This window comes from Megalops cyprinoides, chromosome 18 (assembly GCF_013368585.1).
Source record: "Megalops cyprinoides isolate fMegCyp1 chromosome 18, fMegCyp1.pri, whole genome shotgun sequence".
Classification (NCBI taxonomy): domain Eukaryota; kingdom Metazoa; phylum Chordata; class Actinopteri; order Elopiformes; family Megalopidae; genus Megalops; species Megalops cyprinoides.
The window spans coordinates 3,752,524-3,773,992 of record NC_050600.1 but is presented as its reverse complement, the minus strand read 5'-3'; the positions used below and the strand labels follow the sequence as shown (position 1 = coordinate 3,773,992).

The 21,469-nt window shown below is 51.1% G+C and overlaps 1 protein-coding gene across 1 annotated transcript; it reads right to left on the bottom strand.

Moving 5' to 3' along the window:
- Positions 1 to 585: 585 nt before the first annotated feature.
- Positions 586 to 21,340, bottom strand: znf638 (zinc finger protein 638). Its single transcript, XM_036551770.1, has 26 exons — positions 21,261 to 21,340; positions 15,510 to 17,016; positions 13,875 to 13,936; positions 13,579 to 13,617; positions 13,088 to 13,476; positions 12,370 to 12,590; positions 11,532 to 11,684; positions 10,942 to 11,040; positions 10,725 to 10,765; positions 10,523 to 10,587; positions 9,666 to 9,697; positions 9,378 to 9,509; positions 9,052 to 9,183; positions 8,845 to 8,886; positions 7,704 to 7,835; positions 7,180 to 7,311; positions 6,994 to 7,019; positions 5,575 to 6,889; positions 5,411 to 5,476; positions 3,868 to 4,899; positions 3,233 to 3,341; positions 2,750 to 2,971; positions 1,606 to 1,911; positions 1,384 to 1,506; positions 1,165 to 1,286; positions 586 to 731 (listed from the first exon to the last, which is right to left on the bottom strand). The coding sequence occupies exons 1-26, from the start codon at positions 21,338 to 21,340 to the stop codon at positions 666 to 668; spliced, it is 6,645 nt and encodes a 2,214-aa protein (XP_036407663.1). The 3' UTR covers positions 586 to 665.
- Positions 21,341 to 21,469: the final 129 nt, after the last annotated feature.

Below are 21,469 nucleotides of genomic sequence, written 5' to 3'. Positions count from 1 at the left end.
GGATCTCAAAGATCAATTTCATTTGAAATGGCTCATTTTGGCAGACAGTCCAACCTATCAAAGTGAAGGACATACTGGTTTATACCAGGGGATTTAATGCAGGTGACCGGACCGCATGGCACCCTGAGGAACACCATCGGTGCACGGTCATCTGCATTAATTTAGCACGATAAATTATCCAATTAAGTGATTAAGAGCTCAGACGGAACAAACATCTCAGGCATGGTAGGACCAGGGCTGCTCATCTCTGGCTAACACAATAAAACCGATGGAAGCAGTAACACAAAATTAAATGGGCTCACCCAAAACCAATGTTATAAAAGTGCAAAAATTGAAAATGATTAAGTTTTTCAGACTTTTTAGACTTTGGCCAAAACACCACAAAAAAAAAAAAGCCATGGATGACCAATCCGACTCATGTAATTTCTCACTGAGGATAGATCCAACTGTTAACACGGACACTTAGATAAAAACAATCTAACACTTCTTTAATAAAAGAGCAGTTTATTGTGTTATACACTTGTTCTTCTTTCTCTCTTAAATTAACAGAGTTATTAACTCCAAAAGAAAGGAAATGTACAGCAGAGTGATATTGGACCCATGAGAGGAAGGACACCCTCGGGCGGGGGACGGGGATGTGGGCGGGGACGTGGGGAACGCCCGGCTCATTCGCTCAGGGAGCTGTGGGCGGAGCTGCCTCTGTGCTGCGCCTCTCGCTTCTGCAGGTATCTCTGCACAAACAGGAAGGGGAAAAAAAACACACACACACATATTACACACCGAGCTCTACTCATTCCTCTGCTAATCTGCAAGCTGTAACCCATCAGACCGCCTTTCATCAAATACCCTGACCTAAAAAACACAAGTAAAAGTAAAAGGAAGAAAAACAACACAACATAAAAACTGTGCCTGGTTGAAAAAGGTGCAGAAGGACAGGGTGGTACCTGTGAATCCCAACACAACAGCATCACTAGCTTTAATTACTAATCCTGAGCATGTGCTGGAGCTGCTTTGGTCACCTTACTGCTTCCCATTCTGAGATACCACACATGTCCATCAGCAGATCTGCTCCCAGTAGCAGTACCATAGATAACCTAATCAGATGCACTCTTGGCACCAGTACCATAGATATCGAGATGCAGCGCGCTCTCAGCAGCCTCTTACCTCCAGGTTCTGATAGTGCTTGAGACTACCGCAGTGCGTCTTCTTAGCTGCGTCTTCGTTGCCGTAGAACAGGGAGCAGAGCTTGCAGAAGAACCCTGTCTTCGGTACCACAAACTCCAGACCTGTGAGGAAGTGCAGCGCAATGAGCACAGACACACACACACACACGCGCACACACACGCGCACACGCAGTTCTACTGATGCGGCTCTGCAGCTCACCGACAGGGCTGTTGGGACTGAATGGGGGTATCTTGTACTCCTTGATCTGGGGAGATTCTGATCTGGACTTCTTTGGGTTGGGCTCCACTGTCCGCACCTCATCTCTCCTTAGCTTTGACTCTTCTGCAACAGACAAGTCACCATCATCATCCTCACCATCAGCACCACCATGACCATCACTACCACCACCACCACCACCACCAGGCATTCCTCTGCCCGCACCTTTGACTGCAGCTCGGGTCTCGGCAGTGTTACAGCTCTCCAGAGGATCCTGTTTTGGGGGCAGAGTTTTGGGGTCCGTGGCCTCCTGGACCTGCCCCGTTTGAGGGGACCCAGCCGCAGGCAGATCCCCGGACGCCTCACTCTTCACGGCCTGGGGCTCGGGGACAGGGGTGGGGTCCTGTCTCTCCACGTCTCCAGAGCTCCTGACAGAACCGGAGCCAGGGACCTCCTGAGGCTGCTCTTCCTCTTCCTCCTCTTCCTCTTCGTTCATGGGCACGGCCTTCTTTCCCCTTGTGGATTTCCTAACTACGGTGGGGAGGGGGGGTGAAAGACAGACAAACTCTTACCCACAGCATTCACCTGCGTTTTTAAGCAGTATCCCCAGTATCCCACTGTTCACATCCATCATCATCATCATCATCATCATCACCTTCAGTACAGACCCATCCTGAGGCAGACTGCATGTAGCCAATGTTCATTTCATTGCTTCACTACAAGCTGCCGTTAATGCTTCAATATCATAGCATTGAAGAGACTAACCATCCCTAATCATTTTCACAGACCAGTTAAAGAAACATTACTGTCATTTAGCAGACGCTAAGAGCGACTTGCATTACAAGTGTCATGATTTTACATGTCACCCATGTACACACCTGGATATTTACTGAGGCAATTCTGGGTTAAGTACCTTGCCCAAACGTACAGCAGCAGTCCCCAGGAGGAACTCAAACCAGCAACTGTTTGTTTACGAGCTCTGCGTCTCACCCCAACACTACACTGCCACCCCTAAGTGCACCGTCCTCATCCTCAAAACACCCCCCAAGTGCATACGATGCAGTCCTAAATTACAGTTTAATGGCAACGTAATTCCCTCAGTACTAAGACTACAAAGGAAAAAAGATGAGGGACAGTTCCCATTTAAGGCCAACTTTTCACTCATAATTCACAGAAACTGTAAAACTACATTAATACAGCTCTTACACTGTGCTTAATGAATTAGCCTACACGTCTCAGACAGTTCTTAATGAATTACAGTATACATGTTTCAGACAGTGCTTAAATTAATTAAGAGCCTACATGTTTCTGATCAAGCCCAAACCCTTGTCCCAGATAGCCAGCCCCGCTGGGGTACCCTCACACTCACCGGTGGCCTGGCGCCCCCTCTTTTTGGGCTGGCCTGCGCTGGCGTTGGGGGCTGATTCTCCCTCTTCCTCCTCAGGTGGCATTAGCTGCTGCTCCTCTTCCTCTCCGACCTCATCCACAGTAACGAAATTCATCCTGCGAAGCTCCTCCAGACCCCTGCCGTCCTCCTCCGTGCCCGGTGACCCCGCCGAGGGGAATACACCCACGGGCGACTGCACGGGACCTTTAACAGCAGAGAGAGGGGTACCGTCATGCACCTGCCATTACCACTCCTACAGCCGCCTCCAATAACACTGCCTACCGTTGGCCACACTCCACTAACTGGCCAGCTTGAGCTCTTATGCTAGGATATCATTTGCAGCATGTCACTCCCTGCTCAGCCAATCAAAATCAGGTGAAGTGCCAGCCAATGGTTATGGACAGCAATTTAAGGCCCAGGGCACCCTGCAGCCACACCTGCTTCCATAGCAACCACCCGGCTCACCTGCTGTGTCAGAGGCTGGAGGCACGACCTCCACTGAGCTCGTCTTCTTGGCCTCCTCTTCCTCCACCTCCTCATCGTCGCCCCGAGTCTCATCCAGAGTGAACAGAGCCTGAAGGGGGCAGCACAGGAGTATTAAGGTCAGGTGCTCTCAAAGTCAGGGGACACCACGACAAACATACAGCACTTCGTCTATCAGTAAGAGGTAAAACGGAGAGAGCACCAATCTGCAGACTGGCAGGATGCACCTGGCCACTGTCGCCACAGGAGAGTTACTGTAAGAGTTACCATTACTGCCACAGTACAGCGTGTCTCCCTTCACAGGAATATTCATAGAGCCGACCTGCAGTCAGTACCGTAAACCATGTTATGGCAGTTCCGGAACTCAAGAACCGGAACCGCAGAGAGAGCTTTGGCGACTGAGATTCAACTGAAAGTGTGTGAAGAGGCGCACTCGGAAGCGTCAGGTATGAACATGTGAACTGAAACAGACAGAACCGCAAGCACGGTGCCTTTCAGAAACAAAACGGGGAGGGAAAGAGAGAAAGGGTGTCAGAGAGAGAGAGAGAGAGAGAGAGAGAGAGAGAGAGAGAGAGAGAGAGAGAGACAGGCGGTGAGACGGGGTAGCTGCAGCTGACCTCGGGGTTGAAGGCGTCTCCGGACTCCTCCTCCAGATTGAAGGGGAAAGTTTCGGAGACAGGCCCCTCGCTCTCCTCCTCCTCCTCCACGATCTCGTCCAAGGTGACCAGGGCCTGCATGTCCCTGTCCGTCTGCAGGAAGGGCTCCTCGTCCCCCTCGCCCCCGACCTCGTCCACCGTCACCAGCGCCTCGGGGTCGTCCCCGACCCCGCCCAGGTCCTGCTGCATCAGCAGCTCTTCGTCCTCGTCAGGGTAGTCCTCCTCCTCCTCGCTCACCTCGTCCAGGGTGACCAGCGGGCCGGTCTTTGCCCCGGCGCCCCCCCCGGCAGCCACGCCCTGCTTCTTCTCCTGGCTGCCAGCAGCTGCAGCTTCCTGCTTTGCAGCGGGATGCTGGGAGGTTCCTGCGGGCGGCTCCGCCCCCGTGCTCCGCGGCCCGTCCGTTTGCAGTGCTGTGCTTTCTCCCGCAGTTGTCTGGACCCCCGGTTCGCCCCTCGCCCCCGCTGTAGCTGCCGCAGTGTCTGTTACCTCCCCCGCCACCTTGCCGTCTTTGTCAGAGGCCTCCGCTACCGCCTCCTGCTGGAGGTCCAAGGCATTGACGGCTTCAGTCTTTGTGTCCTCTACTCCATCCTCGTGGATTGTCCTGGAGTCCTCAGACTCCGCCTCCGCCATGTCCTCATTGGCCGCCTGTGCGCTGGCCGGCCCCGCCCTGCCTTTGCGTGCCGCGGGTCTGGGCGGTGCCTTCTTGGCCTGTTTGGCTTTGGTGGCTGGGCTTGGCTTCTTCTGCAGCCTCTGTGCTGTGGGGGCAGGCTTCTTCTGCGCCACGCCCGTGGGCGAGGGCGTGTCGCCTGCTCCCTGCGGTCGCCGGCGCTTGGCGGGGCGCTCCGGGGTGGGTGTGGCCGGCTGCTGGGGCTCGGGCGTCTCCTCCAGGGCGGGGCCGTCTGTCTCGTCTCCGACCTCGTCCACCGTCACAAACTCATCCAGGTCGAAAGGGAAGGAGTCCTCACCCATCTCTGCCAGAGCCTCGTCCTCCACCTGGGGAAACACAGTGATGCTGCTACAGCGCACAGGCCAAAAACGGCACCACACTGCACCAGAGCAACCACACACACACACACACACGCACACACACAGACACACACTCACACACACTCACACTCACACACACTCACACACACAGACACTCACACAGACACAGACACAGACACACACACAGACACAGACACAGACACACACACAGACACAGACACAGACACACACACAGACACACAGACACACACACACAGACACACACACACACAGACACACACACACACAGACACACACACACACAGACACACACACACACACACACACACACACACACACACACACCTAAACCGCAAACATTATGCCACACCTAACACAGAAACAAATGCAAAAACCAGCCTCTGCTTCAGCAGGGTTATGATGCGCACGACAGGTTTCCTTTTATTTTTTTCCCTTTCTGTGATTACTTTTCCTGACTTGCTGGGGGAGTGTGTCTCTTCTCGTGAGGCATTCTCACCATTTTGTCTTCCTTGGCTTTGGAGCTGCTCCTCGACGACCTTGAAGATCTGCTGGAGTTGTGGCTCTGGGGGGGAGAGAAGAAAGAAGGAAAGACAGTCAGATGGGATCAGGGACCCGAGCGGCAGCAGCAGCAGCAGCGGCAGCACAAGCGTCGGCTCTCACCTTGTGCCGGGCCTCCTCGGCCGCGTGGCCCCTCCCTCTGCGCGGGACGGGGCTCCCGTCGTGCCTGCTCTTCCGGGAGCCCGAGGACGAGCCCGAGGAGCCGCCGCGGTGCGTGACGGGGGGCAGCTCCTCCTCGGAGGGGGCCCTGCGGTGCCGGGAGGAGTGCAGGTCCTGGCCGCGCCGCTGCGATGAGCGCATGCGGCATTCGTGCACTGCCGCCTCCAGCGCACGCAGGATCTCCTGCGTCACCGGCGGGAAGTCCAGCGCCTTCTGCTCCGCCTCCGTCGCCGCGCCTACTTCCGGCTTCTCCAAGTCCGGTTTGGCGGGTTTCGGGCTGGCCTTAGTGGACGTGGTTTTTGGAGGGGGCTGGCTGCTCTCTGCGGGGGTGGGGACGGGGATGGGGGCGGACGGCGTGGTGGGGGTGGACGGCGTGGCGGGGGTGGCGTTGGCTGCGCTGGGACTGGTGGATTCCGGGGACTCCGCCTCCGGCTGCTGGGAGTCTCTAGGAGGGGCCGTCTCCCCGGGAGGAGCAGGAGGCGGCCCCGCGGGCTGGCTGTCCGGAGGCCCCGCAGCCTGGCTGTCCGCTTTAGCCTCCTGGCTCAATCTCTCTGCGGCCTGCGTGCTGGCTGCAGCTTCACCCTGTTTGACCTCGGTACCCTGTTCGGCCTGCTCCTCTACCGCCGCATCGCTCTGCGCCTCCGTGCCCTCGACCGGAGCAGACACGGCGACGCCGCTCTCTGCGGACGGGACATCATCCTCACCAGCGTCCGTGGGCGTCTGGTCCTCCTGGGTCTCCGGAGCAGGGGACCCCGTGGGACCCTCCGTAGCTGCCCCCTCGGCGCTGGGGGCTAGGGCCACCTCCTCGGCCGTCTCCTGGCCCTCACCAGGAGCCGCTGCCTGACCCTCGGTGGCTGGGTCATCGGGCTTCGTCACAGGCGATGAGGTGGCCGAGGCCGTCGTTGTGGTGACGGGGACAGTAGAGGGCGCCGTGGTGGCCTGTTCTGCAGGTGTGGGTGTGGCGGCCAGTTCTGCAGGTGTGGGCGTGGCAACTGGTTCTGTGGGAGTGGGCGTGGCCGCCGGTTCAGCGGGAGAGGGCGTGGCAGCAGGTGTGGCAACAGGTGTGGCAACAGCGGGCTTGTCGGTCGTCGTGGCGGTGGAGGTGGGGGTCTGGGGTTTGGGCGTTTTTGCTTTGGTAGCAGCAGCAGCAGTGGTTTTGGGGACGGTGGCTGGTGTTCTGGAGACGGCAGCAGCAGCAGTCTTGGGGGCAGCGGGGCCCTTCTTTATCGAGTCAGTCGGCTTAGCAGCTGGTTTAGTGCTGAAAGAAACAGACAGGGTCAGCCGCACGCTTTTGAGTTCATCAAACTGCACTGAGCTCAAAATTAGAAAATTTAAAGAAGGGACTCAAGTACAAAATATTACCCTTTCACTTCAGGTTTCTTTTTGACCTGTAAAAAAAAAAAAAATAAAAATAAATTTTTCAGTTCAACAGGGCTTTTGAATCGATCAGTCTCCCATGCACACTAATCTTTTGTAAAACAACCCAAATTTTCACGACTTGTGTTTATGAGCGCTGCAGGATGCAGTGAAGTAGGAAGGAACACCTGCCTCCTCGGCGCACTTTGCCGGTTTAATCAGCACGGAGAAGGTGAGGGGGTTGTTCTGGACGATGCAGGGGAACTTGAGGAAACGGCTGTGGACGGCCTTGGCGATGGCTGCTGTCTCCATCTCCAGAATGATCTTGAGTGAGGAGGAGGAGACCAAATTCAGGTTAGTGATCCAGTGCGAGAGAGGATGCCTTCAACTAGCTGCTGTGAGCGGCACTGTGGTGCAGTGGTAGTGGAGCTGGGCTCGTAACCCAAAGACTGCCAGTTAGATTCCCCACTAGGGGGCCCTGCTGCCGCACCCTTGGTCAAGGTACCTAACCCAGACCTTTTTCAGTAAATACCCAGCCGTACATATGTATGATAACGTCTAAAAATCGCAACCTGTGTAAATCACTCTGAGTAAGAGCGTCGGCTAAATGACAAAAATCTGATGTAACTTAGTGCAGTTGTAACCTATGTAAGCTGCTCTGGATGACCGCAACACCCAAATGGCAGTGACGTAATGCAACGTCATGCACCCCTCACCCTGCGGTTGAGCACCAGGGCCTGCTTGACGCTGCCGAAGCGTTTCACCAGCTCCTGGATCTCCGTGGCCGCGCTGCTCCCGCTGGGCACGTTGCTGACCACGAGGAGACGGTCGCCGAGACCCGCAGCCTCCTGCGAACGGAACCACACGCCCGGTTAGTCCCAACTGGCCTGCACACGCGCTAGGCATGCAACAGCATCACGTGTCACAGCAGGAGGGGATCTGACCTGATGACCTCAGCGGGGTTCAGGTCAGTGACAGAACACAAACACTAAATACAATATTGCCAGTTATTTTTGTTGTTTTTAACTCCCCCCCCCACACTGCCTGGTCATTTTCACACACAGCTTCAGATCCCAGGGTATCATCTGTGCAAATAAAACCTGCCAGAATATCAAACATTAGGCATTGACGGGCCTTTGATAAGTTGTTCAAATCATTTTAAAATTATAAGAAACGCCACATTTAGCACAAACAGAAACTTGAGTAAATCAGACTCTTCATTTGATAGCAAAGTACTACCATCTTGTGGTCACCGACATACATTACACTTGGTGCTTATATTTCAGCAATTTCCTTTACACCTGGCTTGTTGCTTGTGCTCTTTGAAACTTCTGCAGCCTGAAATAACTGCTCTGTGATTTACCCCCAAAGTCTTCTCTCTGGCCCAGACACCCTTCAGGAGAGCAGGGACTCTCAATCAGTCACCTAACTGGAGTGCTTTGGTCTTCCTGTATAGCACATATTGCACTGCTTCACACTATTGCAACACTTGCAGTATGTATTTTGTCCACGATCAGCCACTGTAGCAATGGGTCATATACTGACACGCTCTAACAGGTTGACTATGTCCTGCTGTTCACGTAGTCCTATGTCCTTTCCTTAGTCCCTCTGGATAGTGTCAGAGTGTCTGCCAAATGAACAAATGCAAACTGGGATTCAACACAATCCTGGGCATAATTAATGATCGTACGATTAGACGTCTGGATTGGCTTGGTTATGAACTATTACCCAGCATTTAAGAGGTTAAGGGAACAAATAACCCTGCCTGAAAGGAAACTACCCACATTCTGCTATTCGTGAATGTGAAAACCAGAAAGGGAGGAGAGTAAAGTAAAAGAAGAGAAAACGAATGCTCACCGCTGGCTTCTCGACTCCCTTCAGCACTCTGAACAGCGACTCCTGAAACGGCAGCAGGAACGATTCAAAACCATGACGTCACACTTCAGAACCTCGCTGAAGATAAAGCACGTCCGCATGAGGAGCGGACCCCGTGTGAGCTCCCCCAGGAGAACAGACAGACCCCTAACATGTGACCACACCACAGGCTGGGCGTGGCTCTCTCACCGGGTTTGCGAGGTCCAGGGGCCGGGGCATCAGCTCCACGCTCAGCTCGCTGTCCCGGACTTTTGCCGGCGTCTCCTTGTAGGCCTGCAGCATGGCCTCCAGCGCTTCGGCTTGAGGCAGCTCCACGAACGCCTGGAACCGGGGAGTTCACACGCTCAGGGGCGCAGGGAACGGACAGCGTTTGCCCCTGACAGACCGTAAGCTTTTCCTCAAGACGCTAAGCTGAGCAGCCGTTATTAGCTTAAGTTAGCGAAGGGAGAGAGACTCCCTGTGCCATCAGTAGCTGACTCCATAAAAACCTGAAAGCTAACTAGATATGCTCATACCTGTCTCTTTTCCACGGCGATGACGACCTCATTGACGAGACCAAAGGGTGTGGCCAGTTTGATGATGTCCTCCTCGGTGTAGCCGCTGTCAGGGAGCCCCGAAATCTGGACCATACCCTTCTTACACACCTCCTGGGGGGGACACACGGCAAGGGTGAGGGCAAGTCAACAATCCAACAGCCTCATTACTGAACTCCACATCATACTTTACATTTAGTTTTGAATTAAATGCCACATATAAAGTCAAGTAATAAAACATAAATAAAAATCTTTATTGCAAAAACATACCTTCTTCACCACCTTCTTCACAACACTGCTTTCTGTGCAGTAAAAGAAAGCAATGCACAATTAATAAGACATTTTACAAGCTCTCAGTGAAATAACAATTAGGTACACCTTCCATTTTGAGTCAATATCCCTCAAGCTGAGTCAAAAGAGCTGGGAGCAAGAGTCGGTGTCAAAACATCCTATTTCTCCAGCATTCCTATAGCCAAAATGAAATCTGCCCTTTGCAGCTAGCATTTTACCTAAAGACTCAGATGAACAGGAGCCAGCTGTCTGGTGTCTCATAGCTAATGTGAGGTAGTTAGCCAGCAATCCAAGGTATTCCACTAAATACAGTTATTTTTAAATTGAAGGGGCAACATAACTAGCACCTTCTGGCCCCCCTGCCCTCCTCTGATGCTGGCAGGCATTGGTAAGTGTCCACCACTGATTCACTCACTCTGAGCCACCTGTAGCTTAAAGTTAGACCTTTAGCTACTGATAGGAGAGTGCGGCTTCATGAACACCAAAACGGGTGGGACAATCATGAGCTATCGGTGACTAATCTGAACCAATCATACAGTTTCACCATGGAGAGCGCTGTCTTTTGACTGGCTCATGAATATGGTTCTACTGGGTTCATGAAGGCTGACTCTGCCATCAGCAGCTGCAGTTGCATATCACCACCAGCAGGGGGCAGCCAGGCTTTACTGCTGCAGGGTGAGTGCTCAGCGGATGTGACGGCAGAGCAGTGGTATATTTCTGCCCGTCATGTTGATTTGAGCACACACACATGGACGCCTTCATCTCGGCGACGCAAGCATTGTTGAAACCACAAGAAACAAAGCAAAACCATGTGGACTTAAAGGGGAGCATCTTACCTGTCTTCTTGGCAGAAACTTTTCCCTTAGTGGTCATAGCAGCCTTGGCTGTGGGCACCTCCTTCCTGTGATGGTATGAGAGAAAATGGAGCAGGTGTCAACTAAATCCTTTGCTATTAACTAGTAGCTCAAGAATATCAAGCAGGAACGCAACATGGTCGCTGTCTCTTTTTACAATGCAAGCTGGGAAGTGGGGCCTTACTTTTTCACAACGACAGGCTTCTTATGGTCCTTCGCTGCATCCTGTATACCGGAAAAAAAAAGACAGGAGTGAGGAATGAAAGGGTTACGCACAGAAATCTGACACACAGATGCACTGAGGGTGTGTGTGGGGGGGGGGGGGGGTTCAGGTGGATACTGGGATCCTGTAAACCGCCCTGAGGGCGTATGGGACGAGTCGAGGTGGATGCTGAACGTACCTTCTCCATGCAGATGGTAATGACTTTGCCTCGTATCGTCAGGTTCTTGCATTCGGCAAGGGCTTTGGCGTCCTCCTCCCTCTCCATACACACTGAGGCCTGAGAAAGAGAAACACACACGTGTGTGTATGCATACACACAGGGCCATGTCACAGAAACATCCTGCCCTCACTAAACTCTCAGGTAAGGCATGAGTGTGTGAAGATACCCGAGAGGACAGAAACATGCAGAATTCTACCTTTCAATCAGCTTTTATAACAGAGTGAGAACCAGTGTTATAATCAGGGCGGAACAAGAACAGAAAATATGATGACTTTTCAACCTGGGTTATGTGGTCACTGAACAGACTCCAGATCCCACATACCAAGGGAGAAAAAGTATTGCATAAACATTTTCCACCCAATGATGATAACCTACATAACAACAAATGTACAAGCAATAAAGCATTCATCTATATTTAACAAGTGCACAGAGTAATGCGATATGGAAAGCAAGTTAAAAATACCCACGGCATTCACGCTCGTACTGAACTCGGCACTGTAGCGCAGAGAGCGCACGGCACTACAGACGGAGCGGCCGGCGGTCTTTACCTCCTCGATAGCCTTTAGGAGGATGGCGTTGTTGATCTTGCCGTAGGTCTGCACGGCGTTCACCAGCTCCTGGTGCGAGGTGCTGAACGGCACTCCTTTGAGACGCAGCAGACAGGCGGTGCCTGGAGCCGCCTTCTTCTTCACTTTGACATTCTGCAGAGAGGGAGAGCGGAGGGGCACATGTGCCAGTTAGCCAGCGTTCTCCACAGCAACCCCACACACAGCAACCAGGAAACACCCAGCTTAACACAGAGCAACTGATTACATCAACATGTGGAACTTACAGCACCAGTCAAAGGTTTTGAGACACCTACTCATAGAAGAGTTTCTTTATTTGTAGTATTTTCCACATTTCAGAATAATATTACAGACATCAATTATAAAATAACACAAATGAAGTCATGCAATGACTGAAAAAAGTGTTTAACAAATCAAAACTCTTATATTTCAAATTCTTCACAATAGAGAAAAGTTTTTTTAATACAAATTTTCATTTTTGGAGAAAAGGTCACACAGACAAATATAAACAGTGAAGCTGATGAAACAAATTTCAAGCATTTAAACATACGTTTTTAGATCAGGATGTCTTTGAATACATTTCCCATTATCTTATTCAGCTAACTCGTACTGTACATTCATAAACATCCAGCCTGTACTTCTAGTTAAGGAATTATTGCACAACATACACAAAAAAGTTACACGGACACACACTGACGGAAACAAGCCACCTAGAACCTAACCAACTCATCATCCCTATCATCATGATCACTCTGATCAAAAGCAAAACACTCTGGCTTTCATTCAACAGCAAACCAACGAGCGACCCGCCGGGACAGACCTTGGAGGACGAGCTGGGCTTGGCGGGGCCGGATTTGGGCGTGGATGGTTTAGGAGGCTCGCCCTTCTTGGAGGGCGGGGGCGAGGAGGAGTGCTTTTTGGCACCACTCTTGGCGGAGGAAGAGGACGAGGCCCCCTTCTTCTTGGCCAGTTCTGCCATGAGCGCCGGAGCCAGGGACTCCATCACGGCCTCCAGGGTGGTGCTGTCAGTCACAGACAACCCTGCAAGGCACACGTCAGTCACAGACAACCCCGCAAGGCACACGGCAGTCACAGACAACCCCGCAAGGCACACGGCAGTCACAGACAACCCCGCAAGCGAGGTTCTGAGGGGCCTCTTAAGTGCAACAGCATTACATTACATTACATTAGTGGCATTTAGCAGACGTTCTTACGCAGACTGACTTACAATGGTTAGTTTTACTGAAGCAATTGTGGGTTAAGTACCTTGCCCAAAGGTACAGCAGCTTTGCCCTAGCGGTTATGAGCCCTGCTCCTTAACCACTACTGCTACACTAGAGCTATAATAAAAACATCATAAATACTGCATTTATGTAGTGCTTTTCTTTAATTACAGAAAGTGGACAGAGGTATGCTACATGAATGAAAGAGCTATGTAAACACAAGGACCCACAGGAGACAGTGAAAGAGCCAATGAGCGGCTGCAGAGAGCCCTGCAGAGGCAGGCAGGTGAGCCTGCCCTAGGTGTGTGTGCTTACCTGAGGACTCGATGAGCTTCTTGGCGAGCCTCTCACTGCTGGAGGAGCGGTGCTGGCGGCGGGGGCTCAGCCGGCGGGAGGGGCGGGGCGGGGAGCGCCGGGTGTAGCTGCGGGACCGTGAGCGGGAGCGGCGGGGGGGCGGGGTCCGGGACCGGCGCCGGGGCAGCGGCGGGTTGGGCCGGGACGGGCGCCGCGGCGAGCGGGACCGGGACCGGCTCCGGGACCGCCGGTACCTGCGGGGGCTGCGGGAGCGAGGCCGGCGACCCCGCGACCCCGAGCGGCCATGGTAACGCCACGGGCTGGGCGAGCGGGACCACGACTGTGAGCGGGACGGGGAGCGGGTGCGCCGCTTCGGGCTGTGGCGGTCCAGAGACGGCTTCCTCTCATTCCTGCGGGGGGGGGGAGAGCGGCACGGGGGGGTCAGGAAGACAAAGCGGCGACACCCCAAGACCCAAAGCCGCCCTCACATCCACTTCCAACTCAACACTCACCTGGACACGGCGACACTCTCCACATTCCAGTCAGGGTACCTGCAGAACAAAAAGGAGCCAAGATCAGCCTCCATTTTACCTACCTTCCTTTTAACATTAAACCCCCACTCAAGTGGCCTGAGGCCCAAATGCACTGAGCGCACCAGAGCTCAGCTACTGCCCCCGTCAGCACATTCTGCATGCTCTGGTTTCTCTCTCAGTACCTCACATGCCCACTGCTAGGTCTTTGTATTCCCACTCCCTGCCAGGGACCCCTCTCGTTCCCATGCTAACTGTAACAGCACTGGTAGACTCACTGTTTGCGAAGCCGCCGGCAGCTCTCGATGTGGAGGTTGGTGTTCTGATGCTCGATCCAGTCCTGCCAATCAAACAGACACAGACGCGGACACGCGTGGTTACTCCCGTGTGCTCCGAGCTCCCGGAACACGAGCTGCTTGCCACAACATGTTACTCTGCATGAAAGAAACTTCTGGATCCCTTGCACAAATATCTATTCCTTTTTTAAACAAATGAAACGTGCTTAACTAATCAGTTCTTTGCAGAACCAAAACAAATTCATACATGCAATGAAGGACAGCTGAATTTGACATTCAATCTAAAAAAAATTAAATTGGGGGTTGCCTACTAGAACCCTGAAGAACTTAACACTGATGTTCAACTGTCCAGGAGCAGGGGGTGAAGGGTACAAGCACTGAAAAAAGAAATATCGTAGAATATTGGGTACTGCGACCTGTACAGCAAAGCCAAGCGGTTACATCCTTTCCATCTTCATTCTGTAGATGGCTAAAATACAGCTAAATTAAAGGGGAAAAAAGCATTTCTGGAACTGGAGCACAAAACCAACTGACGTTATTAACAGAGGACACAGATTAACGCCTCACGATCTTCACAAACACGTGAAAACTTCACAAGCGACTATCTGAGAGCCAAAGAGCAAAAAAAGGATGAGGCGTTCTCCATCCTCCAAGCGCATCTTCTCAGCTTCTGGACAGGAGTCCTAGCGCTCCAGGTAGCTTCTGTGCACAGCTGTGGGAGGGGGCAGATCTCTGACTGAAGCCCCCCCCCACAGAGGGTAGCCTTCACACACATGTGGGCCTGCCTCGGGTTTAATTTAGGAGGTCTTACTGAAACACACCCACAACGCAACGCTGATAACTCAGCGGCTTTCTGTTTTTTTTGCGGGTGTGTTTTCAAAGCCCAACAGAAATCAGACACAAAGTCTTCATCCTGCTCTTCATCCTCCCGTTCTGAATCTTCAGGGTCTCTTCACTGACAGGAACTGTTATAGCTTTTCTCCTCCCTCTTAAAAAAAAAAAAAAAACTGAACCCTTTTTTTCCTGAATATTTGGAGAGTCATCACTGATATGGTCAGGGAGTCCCTGTTCGTGCGTCAATCATTGTTAGCCAGTCTTCAAAAACTTCAAAAGCAACTAGACTCGGATGTCTTTCTATCATCGGATGTCCTTATATATAAATGATATAAAATGAGACAAATTCCACAGTGTGGAATTTACAGCACTTATGAGTTCATATAAAATGTGCAAATGTTTCACAGGTGGGAAAAGTTTTATTTCAGTTTTAGTTGCTGAATTATAAGACATACATTAGAATCACAGAGGCCACCTAATTAGCCAAGCTCAATAACTGAAACCACTGAACCAGTGTCTGGTAACTCATTCGAGGTCAGACTGCTCAGTCGAAAGCACCACAACGTAACATTTAAACAGACTTTTTCCATCAAATGACCAGCTTTCCTCTATTACTTTATTTTTATTCCTCCAGGTATTTCATAACCTTTTTTCGCTAATTACAGTTAAAACCCATCATCAGGCATATGATATATTTATATATAAACTAAACAGGAGGAAGGACAGTTTTAAAAGGCTAAGCAGCAGGGATGTGACATGAGACACTGGAAAGCCGATACTCACCTGGATCTGGACACATTCTACGTTACACAGAGAACAGGTATGGGGAAAGATTCTCGGGGACGCAGCAGAGTAATCGTTCATCATGGTCGGCGTAGGCAGCCTCTTCGACGTCGCCGAGTTGCTCGGGGGGAAGGAAGGGGACCATGCGGACTTCGGGAGCGGGTAGCCGGGCTTCGGACCGCCGCCGCTGTCGGTCAGGTTCACCAGGTTGGTTCTGACGTGGTGCGGTGCGGGCGGCAGGGCGGGGGACCTGCCGGGACCGGGCAGGGGCTTGGGCCCGGGGTCTCTGCTGGGCGCGGTCTTGGCGGTCTTGTCCTCCATCCCGGACGGGTGCTTCCTCAGCTCCATCGGCGCTTTCTTTGCAGGCGGGATGCCACCGGACTGCAGCCGTTTGGCATCCGCAGAGGCGAAGGCGGGGCCGCCCACCGCCCCGTCCCGCGCGTACTTCAGCGGCTCCGCGGGTAGCTGCTCCCGCTTGAAGCTGTCCGGGCTGTCCTCGGAGTAGCCGAATTTGCTCGAGTGCCCGTAGTCAATGACCTTGCTGGGCCGCGGCTCCCCCGGTGACGCCCTGGGGGGCTCCATCTCCGACAGTGTCCTCTTGGACTCCTTCCGCACTCGGATGTCCCGCAAAATGAAGGGCAGGTTGTCCGGGGTGAGCTGCTCGTCCGGGTAGTGGCTTAGGAGCTCCAGGTCCTCGTTGGAAAGTCCGAAGCTGGCCAGGATGCTGCTGGCGCTCTCCGACGTGTAGCGGGACGGCCGTCGGTCGCCGGCGGCGACGGGCAGGGGGGGAGGAGGCTGGGACTCCCCGCCGCCTCTCGCTACCCCGGCGGGACTCCCGAACCCAGAGGGCTGGAACATCTGGGCGGGAGGGGATGGCTGGGCCATCACCTGCGAGGCGAACAGCTTGTTGGGGGTCTGGTAGCCAGACCAGTCCACAGCGGATTGGTCGTCGGGTCTGCCGGGGACCCTCTGCGGGGGGAAGCCGCCCCCCTGCGACAGGCCCTCGTCCCTGGCCTCCTTCCTCAGCCGCGGGTCGGCCAGCTTCTGCTGGTGCATCATCTGGTTGAGCATGCGCACCTCCTCGCGCGCGCCGCGGATGTGCATGTCTATGGTGGACTCCACATCCTGGGGCAGTGGTGCCGGCCGCTGAGGCAGCTGGAACCCCATCTGCTGGGGCATCATCTGCGACATCACCCGGGCCGCCCCCATGTCCAGAACCGGCTGCGCGCTCATGCCGTACTGGCCAGACACCACGGGCCGCTGGCTGGAGAAGGGCGGCGCCCCCCGGGGGTTGTACAAGGGGTGGGACATAGTGACCTTGAGCAAGTTCAGCAAGGACAACGCCGGCGCGGCGTGGTTGCCGGTGGCGATGGCACTCAGCTGGTGTAGGGCCAACTGCGTCTTAATCTGGGCCAGCTGCAAAGGGCCAAAAAGCAGAGGGCTCCCAAAGTTGCCAAAGTTCAAGGAATTTGCAACAGGCACACAACTTTCCAAGAACAACGAAAGGCTGAAAAGTTAAAAAACACAGACAGGATTATTGACTCTCAGGGCCACATCCTCCGATCCAAGTTACCAAGGCAAGTAGATCTGAATTTTCCCCCTCTCTCTTTCTCACACACACACACTCCCGATTTCAAAGCCAGGCTTCAGTGGCAGCTTGCATTTCCTGCTTTTTTTGTGTTTTGTTTTCTTTCTCACTGAGGGGAGAACAGCAAGCAGAAAACACAGGACAGACAGTAAAAAAAAAAAAAAGGTGTCATCATGGTTTAGGAAAGAAAAAGAATCTTACAAAATCCATGCATGACTTTTAGTGAAATCTGCAGGTTGGAAAACAAGGCAATTTGAAAAAGCATTAATGGGGAAAGGACAGTTCCCTTCCGATGCTGTCCTTTTCCTCTTCCCTGGGAGAGAAAATGACCAGAAAATCCTCTGACCAACTTTCACCTTAAAAAAGTTTATTCTGAATAACCTTAATACTAACCTTGCTGCTCATTATCCCTGTGTGTGGTTTAACTAATTGTCTTGGACCCAATGTGTATGCAAGACACAGGTTTCATATGTCTGTATGCAAGACTGATTTAAGATTAACTCCCACTGGCATAAACCTACGGACTTTCAAGGTCACCTGATTTAACAAGAAACCAGCAACCCTGCAAGTTCTGCCCTTTTCCACTGTTGACCTGTAGCCACACTCACTGGCCCAGGTGCTGTTCGAGTTTTCCACATTTTGGTCGACATGAGTGCGCAGTTCTGGCCCCCGTAACGTTTCCTGGCTACAAACTGGCCAGAGACAAGGTTACGGAATTGCTCAATGACATTCAATGACAATCAAGGTCCAAAACTGTCAGGATGAACTAAACATTTCATGGGACTTTGGTCCATGTTTTGTCAGGTGCAGCCTGTAAAAAACTGCACATACAAACTGCCAAATGTACTATCAAACATTTATTTTTGTCCTATCTAACAATACATGTTTTTAATTATGGTATAAAGAGGTTTTGTGCTGGGTGGAGCTACCATATTCAGTCAAGACTTCCCTGAACCAGTCAAAAGGTGTTATCCAGAGAAAAACACTATGACTGGTTCAAATAAGTGAACCACTACGAGCTCCACCCACTTCAGGGTTACTGACGCCCTAAATAATGTGTGGGACAGCTACAGCTATTGGTACCGTCTTATATTTATCTAAGGAAACAACGACAGATGGAGATTGATAATCCTTGTCACGGTGCAGTAGATTAACACAAAATTCACATAACAATAGTGATTTTGTCCTTTAACTAGTTCTCCAGCTCAACAAAAGCCCGAGACCGGAATATGCATTTTAGCTATTTGGTTCTCCTGATTCGGTGTCTCCAACAGCGTCTCTTTGTCCTATAGTCAACTCAACACAAAACCCTGCAGTGCATTCTGGGAAATGAAATGGAAAACACAGAGTGAGCCAGTACCAGCAACACACCAGCTGAGCTCAGCATGGGACAACCAGTGGAAAAGGGGCATTACATTCACCGAATGAAAAATCCACATTTATTATACGGGTTTCCATCTGTAGTATCGCATACGTATTACAATCACACAAGCGGCAAGTACAAGACCTTGATTATGTGCATGTTAAACCACACTGGTTTGAGTTGACCCCACCCTCCTTCATTTTAATAATGTGTGTGCTACAGAGGAGCATTTGAATGGAGAGCACTTAATGTTTAAAATTAGTCAAACCAACGATTAATAGTGATAATCAGAGTTACTCATTTATCCTTCATCCCACTTACAAAGGGTGACAGCATACTGCTCCTTCTCCTGTTCTCAGTCATACCACCCCGATATTAAACAAACTGCAATTCTGGTAAAAGGTGAATTAAGCTTACAAATTAACTGCTAGTCTCACAAGTGTCATTACACATAGGAAAGGAATGTCACTGTTTTAGTCCATTAATTTAGGTAAAACAAACTGACAGAGGCTAGAATTTTTTTTTGTTATTACTTAAAATGCTAATTATATCATATAACCCATCTTATACCCAGCCACCAACACCAGAGAAGCAAAGCATTCAGATTTTAGCAACTGCACATTAAGAGAAAATCCAAGCATTACTGTGTGCGAAAAGTGCCCGGGGCAACATTCAAACAATTCATTTCCACAGACACAGACTGTGTTCAGCGGTTGCCAGGAAATACAACACCTGACAGTGTTACCTGCAAGTAGAGGAGCAAGCACACGCATCCCTTATTCATATGGATTGGGGGGGGGGGCTGTGTCGTTAGGTAACCGGAGTGATGGACACAAACGAACTGACTGTAGCTCATTTGCAATTCAGTTTGAAAGCTGATTAAACCAAACAAAAGATCCACCTACAGAGTGAAAAAGCAGGCTGAATCACAGCAGAATCAACACAGCGCTGAGCAACAAGCCCAAAAAGCGGCGCATTTGGAATCATCCGATTTGCATGCGAATAACGCATTCAGTCCCATTCCCGAAGAAAACGGAGCAGGTGAACGTTTGAGCTTGTGTTTAATGAAACTTACACACACCCAAACACACGGCTCGCCATATAACCAAAGTAAAAAAAAATTTGATTTTTTTTTTTATTTTAATTTAATGCTATTATTCATCCACTAATTGAACATTTTATACCGTTCCAGTCTCGATTCTCTGTACTTGTGACGCAAATAAAGGCAGTAAAATGACTTTGCACATTATTTGGTTTCAATATTCTATTGCTTTTGAGTTATAAATATTTTTAAGTTATCATTGGTAAAAAAAAAAAAAAAAACATACAAATGCACATTGAAAACCTACTGTAATATGTATGAACTTCACACTCACATGTTTTGGTTACAGGAGTAAAGGTTAGGACCGTGATGTTCTTACAGCCATCTCTTTCTACCGTAAGCGCAGTGGATGTCCTGGATAGACACTTCCGTTTCCGCACTTCGGGAGCAAATTCGGGATATGAATAAAGGAATGACGATGAATACAACACATCATAAGTCCAAGGAAAAAAATGATCGTATTTAAACAAACTGTTGAGATCTGACGTGAATTAATGGGAGACGAGGATGCTGCATTTTCGACTCCTAAATGTTTCCGTTCCGTTTTGAGATCGTCTACCCTGACGTCAAAACACCAATGAGCTTCCCCTTCATCCAAGCTGGATTCAGCAGCTTCCTAACAGAGCGTTATCATCTCCTTGCAAAACCCACCCCAAAACTGTCCGATTAAGTTACACTGGCCTTCACCGCCACATGTTCGTGCCCGTTTCCTAGAGAGGAAAGTATTGCCACGTTTCTACACGGACACACGCGGCTATAGGGCCTTAATATAAATATTTAATCAGAGAGCTGAGGCTTAACATTAACCACTAGCTAACAGTCAATGCGTGATCAGCGCAGTTAACCATCCCATATAGCAAAATCAGGCCGTCAGTTCTTTGATACGCTTGCTTACAACGCACAAATACTTACGTAGCGCTACATAGAAAAATGGAGCTTTTTTGCAAAAACAGAATGAGGTTTATAAATATCACTGGTCAGCAAACGACCTAATTCTGTCAAGCGGCTGAATGCATGTGACAAAGCTTTGACTGCGCGTTTAACACCGCGTCTTTCGAACGCTTTTCTGTTGCGACAATCGGGAATGGTTACAAAGCACATACCTCCAAGGAAACGCGACATTGAAAAGAAAATGCCGTCCAGATGGGTTTACCCGAATGAATTAATAACGTCGTGTTTTCCAGTTAAAATACAGCTCTAACGATTGGTTATTACACACAGTAGCACGAAAACTAAACAAATAATGCAGATTTACAAAAAGGCCCGTCGCTGCAAAGAGGGGAACTCGGTCCACGACCCAGGTGGCGCGTGTCCTCATTTGACATTGCGAGCGCGAGGCACGAAGCCCCCCTGACGTCACTGCATTGTCCTCGTCTTACCGCTCCGAGTGTTCGGCACTTGTATCATGCCACCGGACGCGGTGCAGCTTGCTGTCGTATCATGACTACTCTCTGCATGGGGATTCGGATTAAGATAATGGCCTCGTTGTTATTTATTTAGAAAGGTTTGCCTCTCTGCAAAATCCCCGGCTCGCGATAGGCAGCGCGAGCCGCCTGTCATCGCTACCGCACTGTTGGCCAACGCTATTAATCTCCATCTCGTGACGCTCGACAGACGTTGGGTGAAAGATGGCGAGCTTTAAAATAAGCGACCGTGGTCTCCGAAAACCATCACAGGATTGTGCCGGTTAACGCAAACTTTATCAGGCCTCCCGTTTCGCCCACCCGGCTGTCTGAAACGCTTTCGCTTTCCTGCTCTCGCGCTGCCGCGTCGGCCATCTTGGTTTCCCCCTTGCTTTGGTATTACCGCCACGGATGGGGTGTTGCTGCAGCATACGAGTACAAAATGCAGCTAGACAGCGGTTTTGACTCTCTGGCAACTAGCAGACATTATAAACCAATAAAAAT